The following is a 22,316-nucleotide window of genomic DNA, read 5'->3' as shown; positions in this document are numbered from 1 at the left end:
TAATGTTTTGTTGATTTTCTTCAGTGAGTTTTGAGACGCGCACTACATCAACTTTACTGTGTTGCTCAGCTAGACCGTTTTGCTCACGGCGTAGAAGTGTGAAGTGCGCTTCGTAGGAGATGTCTATGGTGTAGTCGCGCAATTCTTGCTCAGCTTTCTCGTCCTTATTACCGGGCAGCGAGGGATGGCGGCCTGATTGCTGAACGTTCTTGCGCAGGAGAAATGTTGATTCTTTTTCCATGTACTCTACAGAGGTGGATGGGTGAATGAATGGCAGATCGGCATGAAGCTCTTCGTCTGCGATGGCCTTCTCTGTTACTTGCCTCTGGTGATTGGCAAGCTCCTCTACGATTTTCTGACCTGCTTCCGGAGGTATCCGACCCTTGGGTGCTCTCGGCGCTGTTCGGAGTATCTCTGGGTGTCTCTGGAGGTGAGAGAGCTGGTCGTCGCTCAATGTAAGGGGTTGCTGGAACTGACGGAGCAAGCGGTCCCACTGCCGGGTGACGCGCATAGCAAGCTGATCTGCGCGAGCTGCCAGACGGACACGTTGAAGACAACACTCCGGTGACGTTGGTAGACTTAGTTTTAAGAGCGCATCGTAGTCGCTGTATAGTGCAGAGTACTTTCCATCGGCACGCAGCGGGAGATGTCGTAGAGAGACGCACTGACGCGTGGTATAAAGGAGAAAGGGCTGCGATGTAAGGCTCAGCTCGTCAAGGTATTGCCGTGCAAGTGGAAGGGCACGAGCAGACATGGCGCACTGTACCAGTGCGGAGTACACGCCTTGTGTGGAAAGTCCAGTAAACTTCTCCTTCACCGCTAGGGACCACTGCTGCTCAAAGTTGGGAGGGAACACCAGCTGCGTCGTCGGAACTCCGAGAATAGCGTGAGGAAGGCCAGGGAACGCCTTTTGCAACCGCTGTTGAGCCTCATTCTCTTCGTGAGCCATCTCCTCTACAATGCCCACCAGCCGGCGTACCTTCGTTGCAACGGACTTGTGTTGATACGCGCGAAGAGAAGCGCAAAACAGCGGCGCCGGCACTGGCGCTGCTGCGTTGTCACTTTTCGCATTACTCCTCACGCCCCTCTCGGTGTCGCGCAGCGGCGCGAAGAGTGTCACGTGTAGCATGCGGAACTTGTGCCGGCACTCGAAGGGAAGAGTAGACAGCAAAATGGAGGCCAAAGGCACCGTTGTCAGATACGGATAACGCTCAGCAATCTCTTCGTCGTAGCTCCCACGCACCAGGCGCCGCTGGAACTGATCCTGTGACATGTATCGTATGTAGCTGCGAACCTTATGCGCACAGCATGCGGCGTGACGGGCCTCTTTTGAGTCTATGGCCTCCATGGTGTGTGTGAGATGGTACTGCTCACACTGCACAACACGTGGGGTGTATTCGATAAAGGTACTGGACCACTGAAGAGGGGGGTCACTGCTGCGCAAATAGCTGCCAAAACGCTGCTGTAGTGTTGCCTCGCGCTCGCGGAGCTGCTGCGCCAAAACGACCGCCCTTGCCCTCATGCGACCTTCACAGGCTTTTAGCCGCCCTGCAGGTAGCTTCTGCTCGCTGGAGAACCTCGTGTATTCGGCATAGTCTTTACAAAAGACTTGGTCATCACCCAGCGCTAAATCCAAGACATGCACGCCTTCGTAGCGTAAGTCTAAAAATGGGTACATCGCTTCTGCTCGGATACGGCACCGCATCACACCAACACGAGCCTTATGGGCGCGAGTCTCGATAAAGGCCAGGTATTGGGAAAGGTGCGCCAATACGGCAGTACGGTTCTTGCCGTCGCTCTTTTGCCACTGCAGCTGCTCACGTTGGTATGCTGGGTCGAAGCGGTGAGGCAGACCCGCCAGCATCCAAGTTGGGCACTGCAGCGCATGGAGGCGCGGATACCACTGCTCGAGGTTTTCAGCATCAGTATTCAGCCTTCCGCGCCGGTGCACCGCGGCAACCACGCAATCCCGGTCGTCTGTATTGACTGAAGTGTGCAAACTCACGCTCCACGGCTCGAGTAGATCTTCAAAGATGTCGCTGAGGGGCTGAAGATGCACACGAGGCGAGGATAAATGGTAGCGCTGTTGCAGCTGGTGCGATTCCGAACGGCAGTACAGACGATCGAGCTGCCCGCGCTCCCAGATGGACATGCACAGGGCCGCTATGCGAGCCTCCAGAATGTCATGCGGCATCACGTTCTCTCCGGTGTGTGCAGCATGTTGGCGCGCGGCTAGCAAGTCACAGAGTGCACCGTCGCGAGAAAAGTCTCGCAGGAAGCAGGAGTGCAGCAATCCGTCCGGCACCCAAGCCGTGATTGATTGGCGCGAGCGCCACTGCTCCAATTCAAAGGAGTGTACACGCTGGCCCATACGCGCCTGTGTCTCGCCCAACTCCGCCGCAGGTGCGTTATGTGCCTTCAATCGCTCGTACTTGTGCATCAGCGATTGCACCTCAGCGTCCTCTACGACTTCTGAGAAATTCACTGGAAGCAGCGCGTTCACGGATGCGCCGAAAACCTCTAGGAACGTGTCCTCTATGCTATGCTCGTAGGCGCGGCGGTCTGCCGTGCGCCGGGCTTTGACCGATACATATGCGAGCGTGAGGCGTTCTTGCAGGTGTCGGGCGGGAGAAGCAGCTGGCTCTCGGTGCCATTGAGTTGCCAACTCGAGGAAGATTTGGTCGTATGTGAGTAAAAGACCTTCAACGTACACTCCTTCCAGTTGCGCTGGTAGGAATGGGTACAGCTTGAGCGTCGCGCCGGACAAGAGAACTCGAAACAGCTCACCGGCCCGCTGTTTCATGTCAGCTTCCAGACGGTACGCTTCGTTGGTCCCATCAGCCTCCTGCGCACGGCACCGCGCCAGTTCTACAAAGCGACTGTCCTCAAGAGGCCGAACGTCATCCCATGGGACGTCTTTGCAGGCGGACTCCAAGAAAGGAAAGCGGCGCAAAAAGCCGGAGAGTGGCGTAGGCGGTGGCTGACTGGGATGCCGTCGCCGCCACAGCGTCTTGAGGTTGCGCACGTAGGCGACATAGTCGGGATCGTCGTGTGGAACGCCCGCAGCGTTCAAGGCGGCGCCCGCGTTGCGCAGCGTCTCCTCGGCGCGGTCGAGCCAGCCGAGTTCGATCTCGATAGCGCCTCGGTTTTTAAGAACAACACCGTACTCACGACTCTCTACCCCGTAGTACTGAGCGGCATAGCGTATCGCTTCGTTCGTGAGCTCAATGCACGCATCGCTGTGCAAGCGAAGATCCCAAGATCGGTAGATGTGGGCGACATCCATGAGAAGCGTGTGCAAATCGGCCGTAAAGGTGGGCTTCTCCTTCGAGAGTGAGATTGCCGTCAGCAACACCTGAATTGCATCTGCAAAATTCCCCTCGTACTCCAGCTGCCGGCCTAGTTCCCTGAGGTAGTCGATGAAGAAATCAGAGGCCCAGCCTAACTTGCTCAGCTCTACTGAATGCTGCACAAGAGCGCGTGTGTCAACAGAGCATGAGGGCAGCAGCTTCTTGCAGCGCAGCAGGCCCATGTATGGCTGCAGGTGCAGCCACGCGCCGTGATCGCTGCGCAAATAGTCTGGCAGGCGCGCGATGGCTTTGTAGAAGTAGTGCACGGCCTCCTCCACACAGCTGCGCAGCTCTGCCGGCGCTTCCATCAGCGCCTCTGCGACGTCGACGAGCCAAAAACCGTATTCGATGCAGCGCCGCCCCTGGGTCTTGGGGCCAGCCCACTGCTCGTAGCCTGCTAGCACTGCTGGGAACCGCGACCGCCCATCCTGAATACACGGCCAGTCGCGCGTTTTAAAGGACACATGACAGACGACACGCTCCATCATCAGGCGGATGAGCTGCAGCGCACCGGTACGCGCTTCCTGCGCGGTTGCAGCCTCGTGTGCAAGGCTGAGCGCTTCTGAAAAGTTGCGCTGCCAGCACGCCACCTTGCAGCACAGAGGCAAGCAGAACGCGTAGGAGTGTGGTGGGCCCGTGCGCACGTGGCTGTACATCGCTGCCAACTGTATCGCTACTGCTGGCTCGACTAATCGCGGTATAACGGACGAGTTCGCAAAGGGCCTCCACGTCACGTGCACGACACCGTTCTCCTTTCGAATCGTGGCGCCGAGTAGGTGGCAGACGCGGTCCATAATGCGCTGCTTCCACTCCTTCCTGAAGGAGACGAGTATGTCCATGAGGTCTCCATCCTCTGCTGTGATGCCGTACTTCTTAGAGACCACGTCGAGGAATTTGGCGCGGAACTGCGGTGAGGGAGCGAACACCAGTGCAAAGTACTTGGAGAGGGTGCGCGTCAGAAAGAGCTCGTCGTAGGCCGTGCGTTTACCTTGGATTTCGATGTAGAACTCCTGCTTCAGTGCGCGGCAGAGCATCTCACACGAAAGAAGCTGCACCGCCTGCTCCACCGCACGTAGATCGTAGTTGCTGGCGAATAGCAGTCGGCGCACTAACTGTTTGAGAAGACACAAGTTCACACCGCGGGCGTGGAGGAACTCACATACCTGTGTGAGGGCGGCAGACGTAGTGGCGGGAGTGGAGTTAGTACATATTTGGAGAACAGTTTCCTGGAGGGCCCCATCGTCCAGCACCTCCATCGTATTGTCGGCACCCTCGGACACCTCGGGACACACCCGCAGCATCTCCTGCCGCTTCATGATCGTGTCATCCACAAACAGCGGCGTCAGCGTTGCGTTCGAGTTGGTGACATAGTAGCGCCCATCCAATGCCTCGTAGACCTCCATGCTGTTGTCGGGGAGTGGAATGTTGAGAGCCTCCGCAATAAACGTAAGCTCAGCCTCGACCTCGACATCGTTGGTGGAATTTGCCCCGTAAAGCCGCCTCGGCCGTGTCGTCATGGGCACTAGGGCCTGGGCTAGGACCGGCATGCCGCGGTAGTAGAACATGGTGGAGAGCGGCACTGAGAGCAGATGACTGTCGCTCTGCAGTATCCCACGTAAGGAGGCGATGTAGTTTCGGCCAGAGCGACTGTCTGGCAGAACGCGAAAAAAAACGTTGCGCACCCGGAAGCACTGCACAAAGTTGAGCAGCTCAGCTGGCATATCCTTCTCTAGTCGCACAATCTTGACAATGGTGCCCGCTGCCTCCTCCTCAAAGTCGCGCTCAATCTGATAAAGGATGCGCATCCGAAGCGCCGCTTGCTCGCTGCTGTGGTTCTCCATCTCCCAGGCCAGCTGAAACTCGGCGTTCCAGTTGCGACCCTTCGGTGTGATTTCTGCGCACGCAGCCAGGTACGGCTTAGGGGCCGTCTGCTGAATGGGGAACGACGGATTCTTTCGAATCCCCAGCTGGTATTCGGCTGCCCACCGACTGCCACTGGAGCTGGCGGAGTAGTCATGGCCAGTAGCACTCGACGTGGCTGCATTCGCAAGAGTGTTATTGTTGGATGCCACCACCCTTGCGTTGCGGGCTGGCGTGGCGCTGATTGACCTCCTCATGACTTTGCTGACTCACAGAGACAAACCACCACATATAAACGTGCAAATTCCAAGGGCAGGAGACGCCAAAGAGAAGCTGCCGGCGCACAAATGAAGCTCCGTGAGGCGAAAAAGGGGGCCTGACAGCTGAAGGAAACGATGGGCAGGGAGAGAGGGGGGAGGGAGGTGGGCTGTCCGCCAAGAATGCGAGAAGACAGTCTCGCACAACACAGAGGGGGAAAAGAGGAAGAAGCAACGCTAGAGTTACTGCAGCTCACACACTCCTCTTCTGAACAGGTGAGTTTGAGTGAAAGTGTATTCGAGGCCTACAATGAACACCTTTACTTCAGTGCAGAACAGCTTCCCAAGGTCCTCCACAGACGTGCAGTCAATCGGCACTCTTTGGTCTAGCCTGCGTTCTCGACCTGATTGCAGCTGCCGTGACGTTGCGAGTACGGCCGCGTGCACGTGTGGCAATGACTGGGCTGAATTTGGTGAAGAATGACAAGAAAAACAAAAACACGCGCATAGAGAAGTCGGCAGCGAGACGTAGGCGGCGAGCCCGGAGACAAGGCGCAGCGCATCAATCAGCAGATGAGACACACGCACACGTCACGTACACGCGGGCACCAACAAAGACAGACGGCACAGCGGTGCTCAAGGGAAAAGGGGTGCCATAGAGAGGAAATGCCAAAAGCGCAAACAAAAAAGCGAGCGATGTAGTGGGAGAACAAGCGAGACACCGCGAGCGCCCTCGAGGGCGGAGAGGGGTAGAGAGGAGGAAGAGGGCGAAGACAGAGGTATGGGAAGAGAGACAGACTAACAAACACACCACGAGCGAGATAAAAGAACAACACGACAGAAAGGAGGTCTGGGCATGAGCCACACCTACAAAGCGAAGTGAACACGCCACGCAAGATCAGCTGGGGAGTGCGGGGGAGAGCCAAAGTCCGCTTTGACGGATGTGCTGAGGTTAAGTCCGTAGTTGGTATAGAAGGGGAAAATGAGCGAGAGAGCGGGCGCAGTTTGAAATCACAATGACTCAAAAGAAAAGGCAGGGATGCCTCCGTAGCAGGGAGATCGAAGTACAGCGGGAGAGAGAGAGAGAGAGAAAGCGCTAAGTAAACGGGCCTAGGAGCGTGAGTTGGTATGTGAGTTGTGCGAAACAGCGACGCGCAAGGGGCACACTTCCCTGCAGTCGATGCTGGTGCGAATGTGGACACCACTATGAGTGTGTGTACGCGATGCGCGGAAACACGAAGACAGGAGTTGTAAACAGACAGGGGGAGTAACACATGAGTTGTAGTACATAAAGGATGAAGTGAGAGAGCAATGCAGAGGGGAAGGTCGCAACAGGGGCCACGCGTGCCTTCGCGGGGATTCACTGTCCCATTCAAAAGCAAACTGTACTGAAGCTGCTCCAAGACGCTTCCGAAGTGAGAGACGGTCCTCACGGCTAATCCGTTCAGCGCCCTTTTCAGTTTTTCGCTGTGAAACAAAATACCCCCGCCTCGCCCCCTGATGGCCGGGGGATACCTGAGCACATGGCATTCCACCACACAAGTGCCCTCCACTCTCTGCAGAAGCCGAGCAGCAGCCCCCCCCCCCATCCCTGCCAGTGTAGAACCATTTCAGGCGGTGACAGAGCCAAGTGCCCGCAGCGTAGAGACAGTCAGAGCGATGTATTGCTACGGAGGTGGGTAGCTGGGACTTGAATGATGTTGCACTGCAGCGGCTTACGACAATGAATGTGTGTTTGCAGTACCACTAGGATGGGGCAAAGTGTCAGCGTGGCTGAAACGAACCTCATCGAACCCTCATTGACTAGTGATACGGGGAGTCCAGGCCTCCCTTCCAAGGGATGCACCATGTGGTGACCGGCATAATAAGAGCGGCTGTGAGGGAACCTGTGCAGCTGAGGATGGGCAGAGTGTGAGGCAAGGGCCCTACACAGATGGCTGAGTCGACGCATTGCCGTAATGCGTGCCTACGGCAACTTGGCACGACACGATGGGCCAGTGACAGATCGGATGGAGTGGAGTTTATTTCACGATCTACGGCAGAGAATGGGCACATTGAAAAGGGAGACGCGAGTAGCGCTTCTTCGCCTTCCCCGCTCAAAACATTATGGAGTCACGTCGAAAGAACCGTGCACAAATCTATGCGCTGGTGCCCCTTCCAGGGATCGGCACAGCGCCGCCCGCTGCGAGCAGGCAGAGAGACAAACGAGGAAACGCGAAATAAAACTCACTTCCGTCCCCTCTAAGCGCCTCTCTCTTCTCTCTACGTTCTCGCGCATATGCACACTTGAGCACAGCTCCCTCTAGCACGCTCACATACCCTGCCACTGCCTCGCTGTCCTCCAATCATCGCCCTGCTTTTTGTGGGCGCCCGCAGACGTGCTTCCCTGCTGGCGCATGACGGGGAAAACGAGGGACCGGCAAGTCGTCCCCACGCACAGAGCGCACAAGACGAAGTGAGGTCTCGACATCACCATCCACTCAGACAGAGCTCACTGGTGCACGCAGAGATACGTAAGGAGTGACAGAAATAGGGAGGGGCGGGAGCCCGTATCAAAGAACACCAGCAAAGAGAGAATGGGGGAGAAGCAATTCCACGGCCAACGCCACAGGCACAGACACACGGACTCACAGATGGGTTGAGAGGAAGCGCGTTGCTATTCGAAATCATCAAACAACGAAGAGTGGTGAGGTGCGACGATTGCGCGCCTCGGATGCTCCAGTCTCCTCCGCCTACCTTCTCTAGGGGACCCGCGCGCCCTCAGCAATTGCAGTGCAGTAGGCAGCGTACTGTTCAGGATCCCAGTCGCTGTACACGCGCAGGGTGTCGCCGTGCAGCCTATCAACATCCAGCCGCGTGCGCTGTGTGCGCTTCGCCATCCTATACGCCGTCGTCAATATCTGTGCGGACTCTGCATAGTTCCGCTCCGCCGCCAACTCCATCCCTAGCACCCACAAGTACTTTGTGCAGTAGTCGGCCGGTGCAGCAGCGCGAGATAAGTACAACGCGTCAGCTACAAGCGCCTTGAGAGGCACGGGCCCATCCTGCTGGCCCAGCTGGCGGCACCGCACAAGGCCGAGGCTCGGCTGCAGGTACAACCATGCTCCGTTGGAGCTTCGGAGAGAGGCTAGCAGGAGGAGCTGCTCCGCTGCTTGAAAGTGCCGCGCTGCCTCGCCGACGACGTTCATTACGGCGGATGCTCCAAGGAGGCAGTAGCCCACTTCGATGTGGCACTTGGCTCTTGTGATAGGCCCTGCATGGTCTTTGTACACCTCAAGGATGCAAGTCGCCATGCTGTATGCCTCTCGCACGTTTTCGAGTGATGGTATTGTAAAGAGAAGCTTCATGAAGGTGCGCTGAGCCTGCACAGCGCGGATTGAGGTGTTCCCGTAGCGTGCTGTGACCTGCTCCACCGCCGTGCTGGCGAGGTTAAGCCCGTCCCCGACGCGACCTTGCCACATGGCAACTTTGACCTGAAGTGGGTAGCAGCAGGCGAAGCAGTGGGCTTCGCCTGTCCGCCAGCTGCGATACAAGGGCTCCAGCGAGCACATCAGCTTTGGATCGCACAGGCACGGCGTGATGCGTCCAGCGACGAGAAAGGCCCACGCCACTGTTCGCCTGCTCTCAGCCCCGTCTGCTGAGGGAGCGGAGCAGGCCCCTATCAGCCAGGATACACGCTCCACGATCGCGCTGCAACGATCGCGGCGCACATCCAGTAGAACCCTCAGAAGACCGTCCGCGTGCCCGCTACCGTTGTCGATGGCGTATTTGCGAAGCACGAGTTGGCTAAACCTCTCTCTATGCTCTGAGTGTAGCGCTGCACGGAGGTGCCGTGCGTAGCACGTGTTGACACCGACCTCGTCAACGCCAAGCCGTTTCGCCTGCACTTCTGCGTAGAACTCTTGCTTGATCGTCCGTGCGATCATCTCAATGGCAACAACTTCAGTGAAACGCTGTACATCATCTGCGGCATCGCCGTACCGCTCTGCGAAGGCGTCCAGCACGCCCCCCAGCAGGCACAGATTGACTCCATAGAAGTGCAGTGTGTCGCTGAGGCGGCGGCACTGCTGGTCGACGGCGGCGTCCAGCACACACCAAAGCGCCTCCATCACAACTGCATTGTGTAGCACGCTCAGCGTATCCTCACACGTGGCGGTGACGCACGGACATAGCGCCAGCATCTCAGGTCGCTTAAGTGGACTTCCGATCAGCATGGAGTCATCCAAGGCGATTGTCGTGATGTTCGTGTTCGTAACGTACATGCGTCCGTCGAGACTGCGGTACACCTCACATAAGACTTGGTCTGGCAGCGGCGTCCTCAGTGCATCTGCTATAATCTCTACCTCTGCCGCCACCTCCGGATCGGACTCTGCACCATCACCATAAATCTTGATTGGCTCTGTACCAAAAGGCGCGAGCGCCTGGGCAAGCACTGGGATACCGCGATACATAAGGAGGGAGGTGAGCGGTACCGTCAGCGAAGCGCTGCGGCTCTGCAACACGCCACGTAAGGTGGCCACGATGTTACGGCCAGAGCGACCATCTGGCAGGACGCGGTAAAAAATATTCATGTCGCGGTAGCACAGTAGCTCCTTCGGAACCGAACGCGGTGCGTTCGGGTCCATCGTCACAATACGCATTGCGCCCTGCGCCGCCTCCTCCTCAAAGGCCCGCTCCACGCGAAGCAGCTCCTCAAGCCGCGCTGTCGCCAGCTGCATCGTGCTGTCCCCCATCTCCAGCGCCACCTGATAGGCCTCATTCCAGTTGGCTGCTGCAGAAGAAAAGGCACTGCAGCACTTAATGTACACGCGGTCCATCTGGGCTCGCGGGCTTCGCCCTCACGTCCGCTCTCCTCCACCACGCACTGAGTGGCCGATGTTGGTGGGGCAGCGGATACGCCTCTTTTTTTTTTTGCGTCTTTCTTTTCCCCAGCTCGGGTTGACGTGCACGGGCCCAGGAGCCTGAGAGAGAGAGAGAGGCGGAGGCGTGTGCGTGTGCGTGTTCGAGGTATAGGAAGATGGCAGCGGGAAGGGGGAATCAAACAAGGGCTCTTCTTCGACGAGCGGAGAAGCAATTGCTTCGAAGACTAAGAGCGAGAGGAAATGCGGGCAAAACAAAACAAGGGAAGCGAGGGGTGCCCACGCTGTAGATGCGCTTGCGATAGAGCGGCAGAATTGGAGAGAGTATGAAAAACATCAATGGAAAAGGCAACAATATTGACACCACCGCACTCACTGGAGGACAAGACGGACTGAGCAAAGACGCACTACCGTAGTCCTTCCAGGGCACTTCGTGATACGCGACGGCACACACGCAGATATACAGGGGCGCCGGCGTACGCGGTAAAACCATGCAGAAATGGAGAACGGTGGTCTACGGGCGTCGGTGAGCCCGACGGTGCACGCCGACGCAGGCACTAAGAAGCGAAGATACACAGACACGCAGAGAAGGAGAGGCAGCGAGTCGGTTTGGGCAGAGGCGAAGTCCCGACGAGTTGCCCAGCAAAGAAAAGAGTCGAAAGGAGAAAAGATAGAAGGGCCAACGCGCCGCAACAGGCGCAGAGACGACACACAACGCAGACGCGAGGGTGGGGTGACCAGCGAGCTGAGGGCAAAGAAGAAATGAAGAAGACACACGACAGAAACACGGGGAGGGGGGAGTATAAGAGGAGTTCACATGAAAGGGGAGTAACGATGTCGCTGTAGAAGAGTGGGGGAAGAGATGAGCGTCAGCGAAAGGAAAGGAGGGAAGAGGGGGGGGGCAGGGCAGGGAGGACACAGGCCCGCACACGAGAAAGCGGAAATACGGAAAGCGGAGGAGGTCGATGGGCAAAAAAGAAGTGAGAAGAAATACGGCGGAGAACAGCAGAAAGTCGCTCTTTGCGTGCGTGTGACGGGCGGGGCAGGCCCCAGACCCGACTTACCCGTGGGAAGAAGACTCGCCAACCGGGGGGAGGAAACGTCTGCAATGAGCGTACGGCACCGCCGTTCGAAAAGGGAGCGCAAAATGTGCGGGAGGAGAAAAGGGGAGAAGAAAGCGGCGGCACCGATATTGCTGAAGGGACGTAGGCTGCCGTGGGTCAAGAACCGCGACAGCGTACACCGAGAGCAGAAGATGAAGTCGAAGGGTGGAGGCGGCCTCCAGGGAGAGTGAGGGAGAGATGAGAAAAGGGAGGAGGGGGTTCTGCTCAATACCTTCGGTGCGGGACTTACAAGTGCAACAGTGCTCACCAGCACCCCATACAGGCACACAGGGCAGAATGGGTAAGAAAGACCTTTGCGTGTCTGTTTTCTTTCCTTTGTGGCAGTGGTGTACGTCTCTGCGTTGCCGCTCACTCCGTCCAGGGCTAGCAGGTCCAAATAATAGCAATGAAGCCCTTTCCATACAGAAACAGGGAGACAAGTGCACGAGCGAGCGTGTATGTCCATGTGTTTAAGTGAGTGTGGGTGTGTGTGTGTGTGTGTGTGTGTGTGTGGAGAGAGAGAGAGAGGTGCGACAGGAGTAAAAACAGCGAGAGCAGTGAACTCAGCCACGTGAGGAAGCAGCGCATGCCAAAGTGCGAGTGCACACAAGTGCACCGATTTATCCTCGCCAGCTCAGAAGGAGGGGGGGACAAATGGCGAGTTGGGGCACAGCCCCCCGCCTCTCCAGCTGCGCATGAGGAGCAAACATGTTTTCGATGGCTTTGAAGAGGAAGCACAACGAGTGGTACTGTGCGCAGCGCCTAGGCCTGCCTACAAAAGGCCCCACACCGTCTCGTTGCGTTTCTGCACACGTTCGCTTTTTTCCTTCTGGGCATCTGCTGTGATGTGCGATCCGCAAAAACCAGCGGTGGAGCAAGACGGAGAAAGCGTCCCAGAAGAAGCGCATGGTGGCTCTCCTCGAACAGAGAGAAGCGGTTGCTTGTTGGTTGGTGTGAACGCCAATTACACGTCGCGGCACCAGCGACTCAACGCGTTGGTGAACTGGAATTGAAAGAAAAAGGAGGAAGACAGAGAGGCAGTCTCCGCACAATGCCAGGCCACAAAACAAATGTTTGTTCAGAGCTAAGCACCACACAGACTAACAGATACCCACGCCAGCACGTCTATTGCTGTCAACTCCAGAGATTCCTCCAGGTAGGATCCCCTCGTCATCATCGACCTCGGGACTGAGCATAAATATGCCCATTAGGTGGTGGTGCTCTTCTTCCTCATTCGTGAGGATGACCTCGCGTTTGCCAGTCTCGCTAAGACGAAAACCTCCGATATCGATGGCCGGTATGCTCTTCGGTTTACAACGCAGTGCCCGGGCGACTGCCTTGCGCAGCTCTCGCGTTGACTTCGTTTGGTTTTGGACGATGAAGCATCGCCGCTCACGTTCTTCGGCAGATATGCAGCGTCGCATGAAAGCGTAAAAAGCGCGAAGAAACTCGACACGGATGGCTGCATCGACGTGCTCCAGAAGTCATCGTTTGACTGCGAGGAAACGTGCACGCCATTCGCTGATGACGCCACGACGCCCTATTCGGTGGCTGGTCACAAGGAAAGTCCTCAGCATGCCCTGGCGCATACCCCTGGCGGCGCGAGTCATCCCTACCCTCGTGGAAACCGCCAGCTCGTCCACGTTGATGAGGACGGAGTGGAGCTTGTCACGGAAGATCTGCAAGCGTGAACCACAGGTCTGCTTCAGCACTGCGTCGCTGCGCATACGCCCCTTGCGTTTCTGTAAGCGGTTAGCATTCGTCAGCCTGAGTGTCCGCGATGAGTACGCGAGCGGTTGCCTCAGACACGGCAAGGCGCTTGATCCGCCACTTGAAGCGCACTGCCTGCAAAACTTGGTGCGCCGCCGGATTCTTTGCGCGCATCTCTCGCTCGACTCGCTGGCGCTCTTTCCAGAGTCGCACGGCACGTCGTATTACAGCGATGGCGTTCTCATGCATGCGGTGCTTGAGGGTTCGATTGTGCTTGCGCCACGTCATCGCCTCCAGGCTAGTTGGTGCTACCGTCTTGACGAAAACCGCGTTGGCCCGACTGAGCACGCACTGCGCCTCTTACAGCTTGTTCACCGTTGTCAGCAACACTCCATAGCTGCTGAGTATCACACCAAGCATCCGTGGCTCGACAGGTGCGGCTTCCGCCATGTGAATCGCCGTCTGGAGCACAAAGACACAGTCGATGTAGCTCTCGTTGCCACTGCGCCGCTGCAGACTCTCACTACGCTGTAGGAGAGCGTTCAAGTACCGGTCCAGTTCAGTGGGTTGCAGTCCCCTCGCCCTTGTGTCGTGCAGGTGAAGGAGGTGCTGCGACATGGCCGTGTCACCCACTCTTTGGGCATACAAAAGAAAACGCCCGCAGGTTATAAAGAGAGACAGTGTGGGCTCGCCAAACTCCACGGCGTGAGCGACACAGCGCAGCACTGCTGCATCCAACTTTGCCTCCCACACTACGCTGGCCCGAAGCACCCAGAGCGCAACTTCGAAGGTGCACAAGGCGCCGTCGTAGGCGTGCAGACGGATGCGTTCAGCATAGATGGTCAGCGAGCGCAGTAGCGGACCCAAGGCAGCATTCGTGGCACCGCGGCTGAGCCACGCGCGGCCCTCCGTGTACGAGATGAGCGCAGCTTGGAAAACCGCGGCGCTTTTCCCGAGCCCCATTGAGCACTGCTGGAAGAGGCGTTTGGCTCCGTCGAGGTCTTCTCCCCTGGCGAAGCGTGCCGAGGCAAGGTAGGAGAAGACAAAGATGCCCAAGAGCCCGTACTCGTCGGACGTTTGCGAACGTAGCGCAAGTTCCAGCATATCGGCTGCCCCCTTCGCCTTCCGGGCGTTGCACTTCTCCCAGGCGAGCGAGAAAACGTTTGCCGGTAGTGCCAGTGTTGACACATCGAGTGTTGGCTGCTGATGCACCAGCGAGCTGACAATGCCCAGGGAATTGGTGAGGTAAAGAAGGCCGTCGGCACCAGACACAATCTCGACACATTGGCAACTGTCGGCGCGGTACGTCGTCATGCCGGCGTCATGGTACTGGTACACCATGTAGCTCACAATCGACCGCGCCGTGGCGGCGGGTGGACAAGTGCTATAGCCATCGAGAGTGAAAACAACGCGCGGGTGATGGTGCAGGGGTATAAGCGCCTCGGCGTAGTAAGCGCTGTCTTCGAAGATGACCAACGTGCTCAGTGGCACCGCCATGAGGCACTGAAAGTTGCAGCACAGACGTTGAGTCAAACGCAGCTGCAAAGAAGACAGTCGGTGACCCACTGGCACCTGCGTGAACATCATGTTCTGCATCACAACGGAGGTGCTGCACCTTGGGACACGTACACCACAAACGGAGTCACTTTGCATGTCCATCAGGCACGCCCCCGCGGCTGTCTCAACCTCCGTGACGAGCTGCTGCCGTTCATCGAGCTGCACCTGTTGCTCTGCACGCCCCGACCACATCGAAAAGAGCCCAGGGTGCTGCAGCTCTGAATTCCAGCGCCGCTGCTCCGTCGAGAAGGGGGCGCATGGTGTGGCGTGGCGCCGCGAGTGCAATGCCGTCAGAAGTGACGGAGCCGTAGTAGAGGTGCAGCAGCGCGTGCTGCACGAGAAACGCCCGTCTGAGACGCTGTATCCCCTGCGCGCTGCTCTCGCAGACGTCGCGCAGGAGAGCGCGGCTGCGGTATTCACGCCCGTATTGCTGAACAATGACGATTGCAATGTTGCCGAACACGTCCCGAAGTTTGGATTGAATGGTGGCGATGCGTAGGATGACGAGGCACTTACGCGAGAGGCGTTTTGTGTATCGAGGCGGAAGGCTGCGAAACAGGCCGAGTTGTATCGACGCTACAACAAACACGCCGCGCAGAATGAATGACGGCACGATGTTCTCGACGATGCGGAGGCGCAGTGCCGAGTAAAGCCCGCTCCGCTCCACCATGATAGCCTCGGCTCGGTGGAGAATGCAGCTGCAGAAGAGGCCGTACTGACGCACGTCCCAGCGATAGTAGACGTAGGTCAGCTTGTTGAGCACCTCACCCACACGGAGAACCGTCACGCCAAGGAGTTGCTCAGTTGTCTCGAGGCACTCCCAAAGTCTCGCCACCGCGCTGGGGAACATGTCCCGGTCGAAGAACAGAGACCCGAAGAGCTCGCTGATGCGGGCGCCTTGCAGCGAGGGGGCCATAGAGTGCAGCTCAGTACTCCACGTTGCGTCGAGCTGCACCACCTTTGCTTTTTCAAAGTGCACGGCGATGCTGAAGAGACCGACGACAGCCTGTTGTCGAAGACGTGAAACATGTAACCGTCGTTCGTCCTCGAGTACGTCCAACAGGCGCAGAGTGCCTCACTAAACAGCTCCTCAGTCTCTTTGGAGATCCTCTGCTAGACGCAGATGAACCCATGCGCGAGTTTGACGTGCACCTGCCCGAGGAAGAACTACAGGCAGGACGGCAGTCGCACCTGTGGCGCAGTCAACTGGAAAAGAAAGGCCGGGATGTCGAAGAAGACGCGAGTAGCGCGCTCGATGAGATGCGCGCTGTCCGCGTCTCTTCCAACGTGAGCAGCTACTAGCGCTGCCGTCGTCCACGCCTCCGCGTTGAGGAAGCGCTCCGACATGTTACGGCCGCGCAACTCCACCAGCTGCGCCGCCTCTCGCCAAGCCTCGACAAGGCAGCCGTCACGGCAGAAAAAGCGGATGCGCAGTGGAAGGATATTGGTCGCCTTGAACGCCGGCGAATGCTTGGGCTTGTCCTGCACCAACATCGCTATCAGTTCTTGGTGCTCTAGAAAGTATAAGGAGCTGCAGGTGTGATGTGAAGGTTGGCACAAGATCTCCGCTACGCTGCTTCGTACCGCTCGGAGTCCGCGCAGCTCACACAAACGCTTCGCGATGAACACCACCTTCACCTGCAGTCTGCGCTTGAGCAGCTGCACGTGCGGAGCAGTGTCGATTGCCTCGTCGAGCCAGAACATGTCTCGGATAAGCGATAGCAGGTCCTCCTCAAGGCGTGCCTGCGACGTACGCAGCAGCGAACCGGCGGTACGTTGAAGGTAGTCGTTGGCGGTCTTCAGCGACCGTGCGCTACCCTCGCGCACCATCCAGCGGAATATGGTGCGGCGCACCACGCGGGCGAGGACCTCTACCGCGATCAGGCGGAGTGTCAGATGTGAAATGTCATTGAGATCTTCCTTAGCGGCGGCCAGCATAGTCTGTGCTATGAGGCCCAGCAGAAGTCGCATTGAACCCGTTTCGATGCAGGAGCTGCACAAGATGTGCGTTGCGCTTCTCCATCGGTGCTTGAAGGGCACCGCTGAGGTACTGAACAGCAGCAGCAGCCTCACACCGGTAGGTGTTCATTAACGCGCTGCCACCGTCCCAGGGCACCGATGGATGCTGAATCAAATGAAGCCACCGCCGCAGCGTCAGCACACGACCGCCGGGGGAGAAGAGCTGCGGCAAAAGGCCGAGACAATTCACCACGTACAGACGCGCGTCTACACCCTCGCGCGCCTCGACGCCCCTCACCTTGCACTTCTGTCGCTTGGTCGCCTCGTCATCTGACTCATCCGCCGCTGCCGCCGCCTCGTCACGAGGGTTTCCGCGAAGCACGTTTAGTGCGTTCTGAGCCATTCTCAGGAGCTCCCCTGCAAGGGCAGGTGCACCACTGAATCACTGCGCCCGTTGCCCGTGTACTCCTCCGCTCTCGTACGATCGAGCGAGATGACAGTGGCGACACTGACAACATCGCCAAAGTAGCGGAAAGTCGCCATCAGCGGTAGCGAGAGGTGTGGCACGTAACACTCCATCAGCGCACGAAAGCTGCGCTGCATCCACATGCCCAGCTTTCTGTCGGGCCACACGTACAGCAGCACACTTCCGTAGCGAGCGCACGTGATCGCGGCAGACGACGGGCAAGTAGCAGGCGGGAGACACCCCTCCAGCCACAGCGACTCCACCAACTCCTTGGCGAACGCCTCGAACTCTTCCAGAAAACAACATATTCCATCATGACTAGTGTACCCCCACATCTCGCCATGCAGTTACGCTTCCCATTACCACTGAAACTCCGTGCTCCAGTCCCGTGAGCCGCAATCAATTGGGCCAATCCGTTGGCCACGAAGAAGGGCAGAGGTGCCGTCAGGAAGCTCGTATTGATCACCGTGTCCCGAAGGGAAGGAGAGGGCTGCAGCGGCAGAGGTGAGGGCCCCTGCGGTCCTGGTCGTGCATCGACACCCTCCTCAGCGGAGATAGGCATCTGAGTGGAAGTGTGCCAGATGCGAGCGACATCCTCAGGCGCCTGCCGGATGGTGTCGCCGCTGAGAAAGTGTAACGCTGCGGCTGGCAGGCAGCTCAGGCCTCGATACAGCGACGGGATCCATGACTTGACTCCGAAACCCGCGGTCGACTTCGTACGTGTCGAGTCGCTCCGTATGGGAGGAGGGGTACTTTGCTTCAAGCTCGGCTTCATCAGTGTCGCGGCTTTCTTCGCCAGCGCGCCTCGTGCTGTCTCCACCAAAATACCAGAGAAAACGAGAGGTGGAGAGTCCGGTGCGGCGACGACCACACACGCACGAAGTTCTCCAGAAGCAGCAAAAGCTCCGGTGAGTGCGTATCAAGCGTGGAGCGAAAATGAGCGGGGCGTGAAAGAGCGATGAGCCGAGTCGCAGGGGGGTGGCCAAAAACGATAACATCGAACGTTGCAGTGCGGCGACCAAAGCGTGGCGGGGTAGAAGAGGGGGAAAACAGCAAAGTCACGAGGGAAAAATGTCGGGGAATGATGGGAGGGGGGTTGGGGAGAGGGATGTGGCGGAATCACAGATAAACACACGCACGAGAGAGAGGGAAAGAGAGAGAGGTGGCGCTAGACGGAACAACTGAAAGGCGAAGGGGCAGAGCACCCGAAATGGGGGGAAGAAGTAATGGCAGAATGAAAGAAAACAGCGGAGGCCAGTCCTTAGTGAAGGCTGTAAAGACCACACTACTCGTGGCATACTGATGCACACGCACCCACCCAAGCAGTGAACGAGGGAAGTGTGCCTGCAGGAGCGTGTAGCAGTCTACTCAGAGGAGCGGGAAGCGTGTAGGTGTGCATAGATGTGTACGTGTGTTCAGTGAAGGGCCATTGTGGACGACATGCGAAAGATGTGGCGTAGTAGACAGAGAGAGCGAAGAGAGGAGTTCAGTGCACAAGAAGAGGGACAGGCAGGTGGCAAGAGAAGAAAAGCAACGGACTAAGGGAAAAATGAAAGGCAGGAATATCGTAGCAGCATTCGCAACTGCTGGCAAGGAGTGATGGTACTCCTGCAGCTTCTGGTGCCATTGTGCGGCTGGTCACAACCTGAAAGCCCCAGTCTTTCACACCCCTCTCGAGCTCTATTAATGACGACAGTCGGCTGTCAACCCGCCTGAGCATTTTGACTTCGGCTTCAGTATGCGTGTTTGGGCAGATGTGTACGCAGGCATACACGTGGGGGATGAGGGAATAGGGAAACGCGTTTGCTCGCTTCAGAGTTACGTAACGAGGGCAGCGGCGGCGGGGCGGATTGGCGTGATAGAGGGCTGCCACCGCACTGTGCACGCCGCACGCCGCAAACACCAGCAGTGCCTCACGTGCATGACGCAAAGATCGAAGAATAAAGAGGGCTCCACAACAGCGGAAAGAGTGGGGGCGGGTCGCATCCTCCTGTGACCTCCCGGTAAAACACAACCCACACACAAAAAATGCGTCATGCACTAGAGGGAAATGTTCTGCAGATCATCGTACTCATCATGGGTCACCTCTCGCCCCCGCTTCCGCGACTCCCTCAGCAGCTGCTGAGCGCGCTCCTTAGCAAATTCGCTACGTATGTCCTCTCGCTGCAGTAGCTGTCGCACCTGCTCCTCCTCACTGACGCCCATGCGGACTCTCTGCGTCGCTCTGGCAACGACGCTGACCGACTCCTGCTGCGCCTCTCGCTTCTTCCGCTCCTTGACACCGCCGCGCTTGTGCTTTGCTGCATCGCCACGGACATAGACAAACGGCACAGAAAGCGCCTGGGTGTCCTCAGCGGTCACTTTGCCCTCCGCCAGCAGGCGGGCGAAGGCCACCTTGAGCTTTTCCTTTTCTGCTTCACCGAGGGAACCATCGGAGAAGGCCCCGGCAAGGTCTGCCTTCGCGACCAGCGCGCACTTTCGGCCTAGCTGGGCAGCGCCCTTCTGCGCAGCCTTCAGGTCCGTCGTGTCCACCTCCTCCTCATCTCCAAAGGCGTCGGTGAAAAGTGGCGCCTTCAACAATAGGCCAGCGTGCAGCTGCCTCGCCCGTGTGCTGCTCGCTATGCTCTGGAACTCCTCTGTGCCCAGCATGCGAAGTGCGGCGTCGCTCAGCTTGCACAGCGCTAAAAGGCCCCCTGCACTGGCCACCAGCTCTTCGGCCAGCGGGCCACCAAGGAGGACATCGAGGTTCGGCGTGGTCATACCGAAGAGTTGCCGTGCACACGCGCGTGCGTGGCTGCGGAGGTGTATGGGCGGTGATGACAGGTGAAGGACGAGGAGAACTACCGAGGGCAAAAGAAAGCGCCAAGAGGAAGGAAAGAAGAACGGCAGTGATGAAATTGTGGCGGCACAGGTGTCCGTGTGCTTGCGTAGTGTATCAGACGCTGATGCCACAGGATTCCCCGGAAACAGTCCCGGAGCACGCCCAATGATCGCACACAACACGCACACATGTGCGTTCCTCAAGCGGAACTGCCGCCTTCTCATGTGCTGTGCGTTGTCGCCCCTCACTCTCTAACCTGGGGGACTCAAAATCTGTTGGGGGCATCCGCAGCAGGTCATTGCAGAACGACTAGGCCTTGACGTCCATACCTGGGCGATGCGATCACCTTGCCTTCTCATCTTGAGTTACGCGGATAGGAGCGAAGCAGCCGTGGAAGAAAGGGGGGAGCAGCACACGAGTCTTCCACCCTCTGCTCTCCGGCCTGGAAGCACGACACGCCGCCTCTTCGCACGGCACTAACAGACAAAACAATGAAAAAGAGGCGCTAGTCTGAGGGGAGGGTTAAGACACACTGGGGCGTGTAGAGTCGGGCCGTGGCGGCACAGAGAGAGAGCGACATGCACAAACATAAGCCAGTCGTGGACACACTTGCCTCCGACCCCAGTCTACTCCTTCACGGTCTTACGACGATCGGGCCGCTGCCTTGTGAACTAGAAGGCTCTTAATCTGAAAAAACAGTGCATCGCACTCACGCTGCAGCTCGTCGCGCTGCGCCTGGGCAATGAGTAGCTCCTCACCTGGGGTTCGAGGGCCTGCCGATGGGAAGCCGTCTTGGTCGCTCGTCTCTGCCGTGAAAACCGATACCCCGGCAAAGTCGTCAGATGCAGCGAGTCGAGGCGTGCCACCTGCCAGCTCAAATGCTGAAGTGTACCAGCGACCGTTCCAGAGAGCCACCGAACTGGACAGGAACGATCTGGGCTGGGTAGAAGTCTGCTTGGCGGACGGGCGGGCAGATACCTTCACTCGGCACCGTACCCGTAGCTTCTTAGCCGCCACACTCGTAGAGCGGTCTCTCGACAAGCGACAGCCTAGTGCAGTGGGGACACACCGCAAGGCCTGGGGTGCCCAGGTTGTCTCGAATGCGGTCCTGCCGCCTGCAGCGGCCCACCGCGCGCTGCCACAGACCTCCACAGACGTGGTGCCCAACACGTGGCGAGCAAATACAGCGCTCAAGGCCCCGTCCCCTGAGTCCACATCCAGCGAGCGGATTAACATATGGGGAGGTGTCCGGAACTGCCACTGAGATGCACCAACAGTTGCCTCCGACTTCTCCTCCCACGCATACAGCCGCAGCCATGCTGGGGCGCGAGGAAGAACCGCGTCACCAAACGCTGCCGCAGTGCCTGAGAGAGACGCCCGCGCATCGAGTCCAGCGGCTGCGACAGCCACGGACTGCAAATACGTTGGTCGCATCGCGTGGTGCAGATCGATTGATGCGAGGGACCGACCGCCAACGAAAAGCTGTGTCTCATCCAGCGAGCACGCCAGGCAGGTCGCGGCAAAGCCGCAGAACAGGGACGTCAACACAGCTCCGCTGCGTACCTCGACCATGAGTACTCGTCCGTCAGCCCCAAGAGCTACTAGGGATGCCCCATCAGAAAGGAATCGGACTGCGACAACAGGGACAGTGTGCCCCGTGATTCGCCGACACTGTGTGATTCCACTGTCGCGGTAGAGTGTGTGTAAAGGAAAGACGCAGCTGACGGCGTCGTGGCCAGCTGTTGCAACAAGGTGATGTGAGCTGATGGTGATATCGTAGATGGCCCCGAAGTGCAATGTTGCTTCGGAATGCGGCGTCAGCACACGTGCGTTCTCATTCATTGAAACGCAAAGCAGAATGCTGCCTTCACTGGTGCCAATAAGCATGGCTCGACCGCCAAGCACGGAGATGGCACTTGTCGCCGTGATGCCGTTGTCGACATCCAGTACGGATTCCGCCGCGAGCGGCAGGGTGATAGAAGTCTCCTTCACTGACATGATCTTGTCTCAGCTGTCGTGATCATACTTTCTCTGTCAAGGAGAACAGAAGCTGCACTACTGCGGGGCTGGGGATGGAAATGGAGAAAATCCAGTGCGCGCGACTGCCGAACAGAGACAAGAACAACAGAAGAGAGTGCAGGGCGCAGAGGACGTCACTGTGGGTAAGAGTAGGACTAGCCGTGATGGCACAGAACGTGGAGGCGTATCTGCTTGCTGATGATGAGCAACACTTGCCTGGTTTTTCCTCCTCTTTTTCTCCTACAGAAGCACCGCACAGCGATTTCGATGCGGCTACGTCACTGTTGATCCATGCAAATGCCCTGTGTTCTCACGCAGAGCTCGAGGTCACCGTACGCCGAACGAGAAGAATCAG

The 22,316-nt window shown here is 57.9% G+C and overlaps 4 protein-coding genes and 1 pseudogene across 4 annotated transcripts in view, besides 1 other annotated feature; all 5 read right to left on the bottom strand.

The window, feature by feature from the left end:
- LPMP_161630 (hypothetical protein) overlaps positions 1-5,191 on the bottom strand; it is a gene marked incomplete at both ends in the record, with an annotated part of 12,840 nt that extends 7,649 nt beyond the window's left edge. The window contains one exon of the mRNA XM_010699388.1: positions 1-5,191. Coding sequence (XP_010697690.1) covers positions 1-5,191 — 5,191 coding nt within the window.
- A 1,778-nt stretch (positions 5,192-6,969) lies between these two features.
- Positions 6,970-7,528: a repeat region.
- Positions 7,529-8,208: 680 nt separating this feature from the next.
- Positions 8,209-10,284, bottom strand: LPMP_161620 (hypothetical protein; the record flags this gene model as incomplete). Its single annotated transcript, XM_010699387.1, has 1 exon — positions 8,209-10,284. The coding sequence occupies one exon, from the start codon at positions 10,282-10,284 to the stop codon at positions 8,209-8,211; it is 2,076 nt and encodes a 691-aa protein (XP_010697689.1).
- A 2,270-nt stretch (positions 10,285-12,554) lies between these two features.
- Positions 12,555-16,667, bottom strand: LPMP_161610 (annotated as a pseudogene).
- A 2,494-nt stretch (positions 16,668-19,161) lies between these two features.
- Positions 19,162-19,881, bottom strand: LPMP_161600 (hypothetical protein; the record flags this gene model as incomplete). Its single annotated transcript, XM_010699386.1, has 1 exon — positions 19,162-19,881. The coding sequence occupies one exon, from the start codon at positions 19,879-19,881 to the stop codon at positions 19,162-19,164; it is 720 nt and encodes a 239-aa protein (XP_010697688.1).
- A 703-nt stretch (positions 19,882-20,584) lies between these two features.
- On the bottom strand, positions 20,585-21,940 carry LPMP_161590 (hypothetical protein; the record flags this gene model as incomplete). Its single annotated transcript, XM_010699385.1, has 1 exon — positions 20,585-21,940. The coding sequence occupies one exon, from the start codon at positions 21,938-21,940 to the stop codon at positions 20,585-20,587; it is 1,356 nt and encodes a 451-aa protein (XP_010697687.1).
- Positions 21,941-22,316: the final 376 nt, after the last annotated feature.

This window comes from Leishmania panamensis, assembly GCF_000755165.1.
Source record: "Leishmania panamensis strain MHOM/PA/94/PSC-1 chromosome 16 sequence".
Lineage (NCBI taxonomy): Eukaryota > Euglenozoa > Kinetoplastea > Trypanosomatida > Trypanosomatidae > Leishmania > Leishmania panamensis.
Note: the sequence above shows the minus strand (reverse complement) of the source record. Positions and strands in the feature narration are given on the sequence as shown.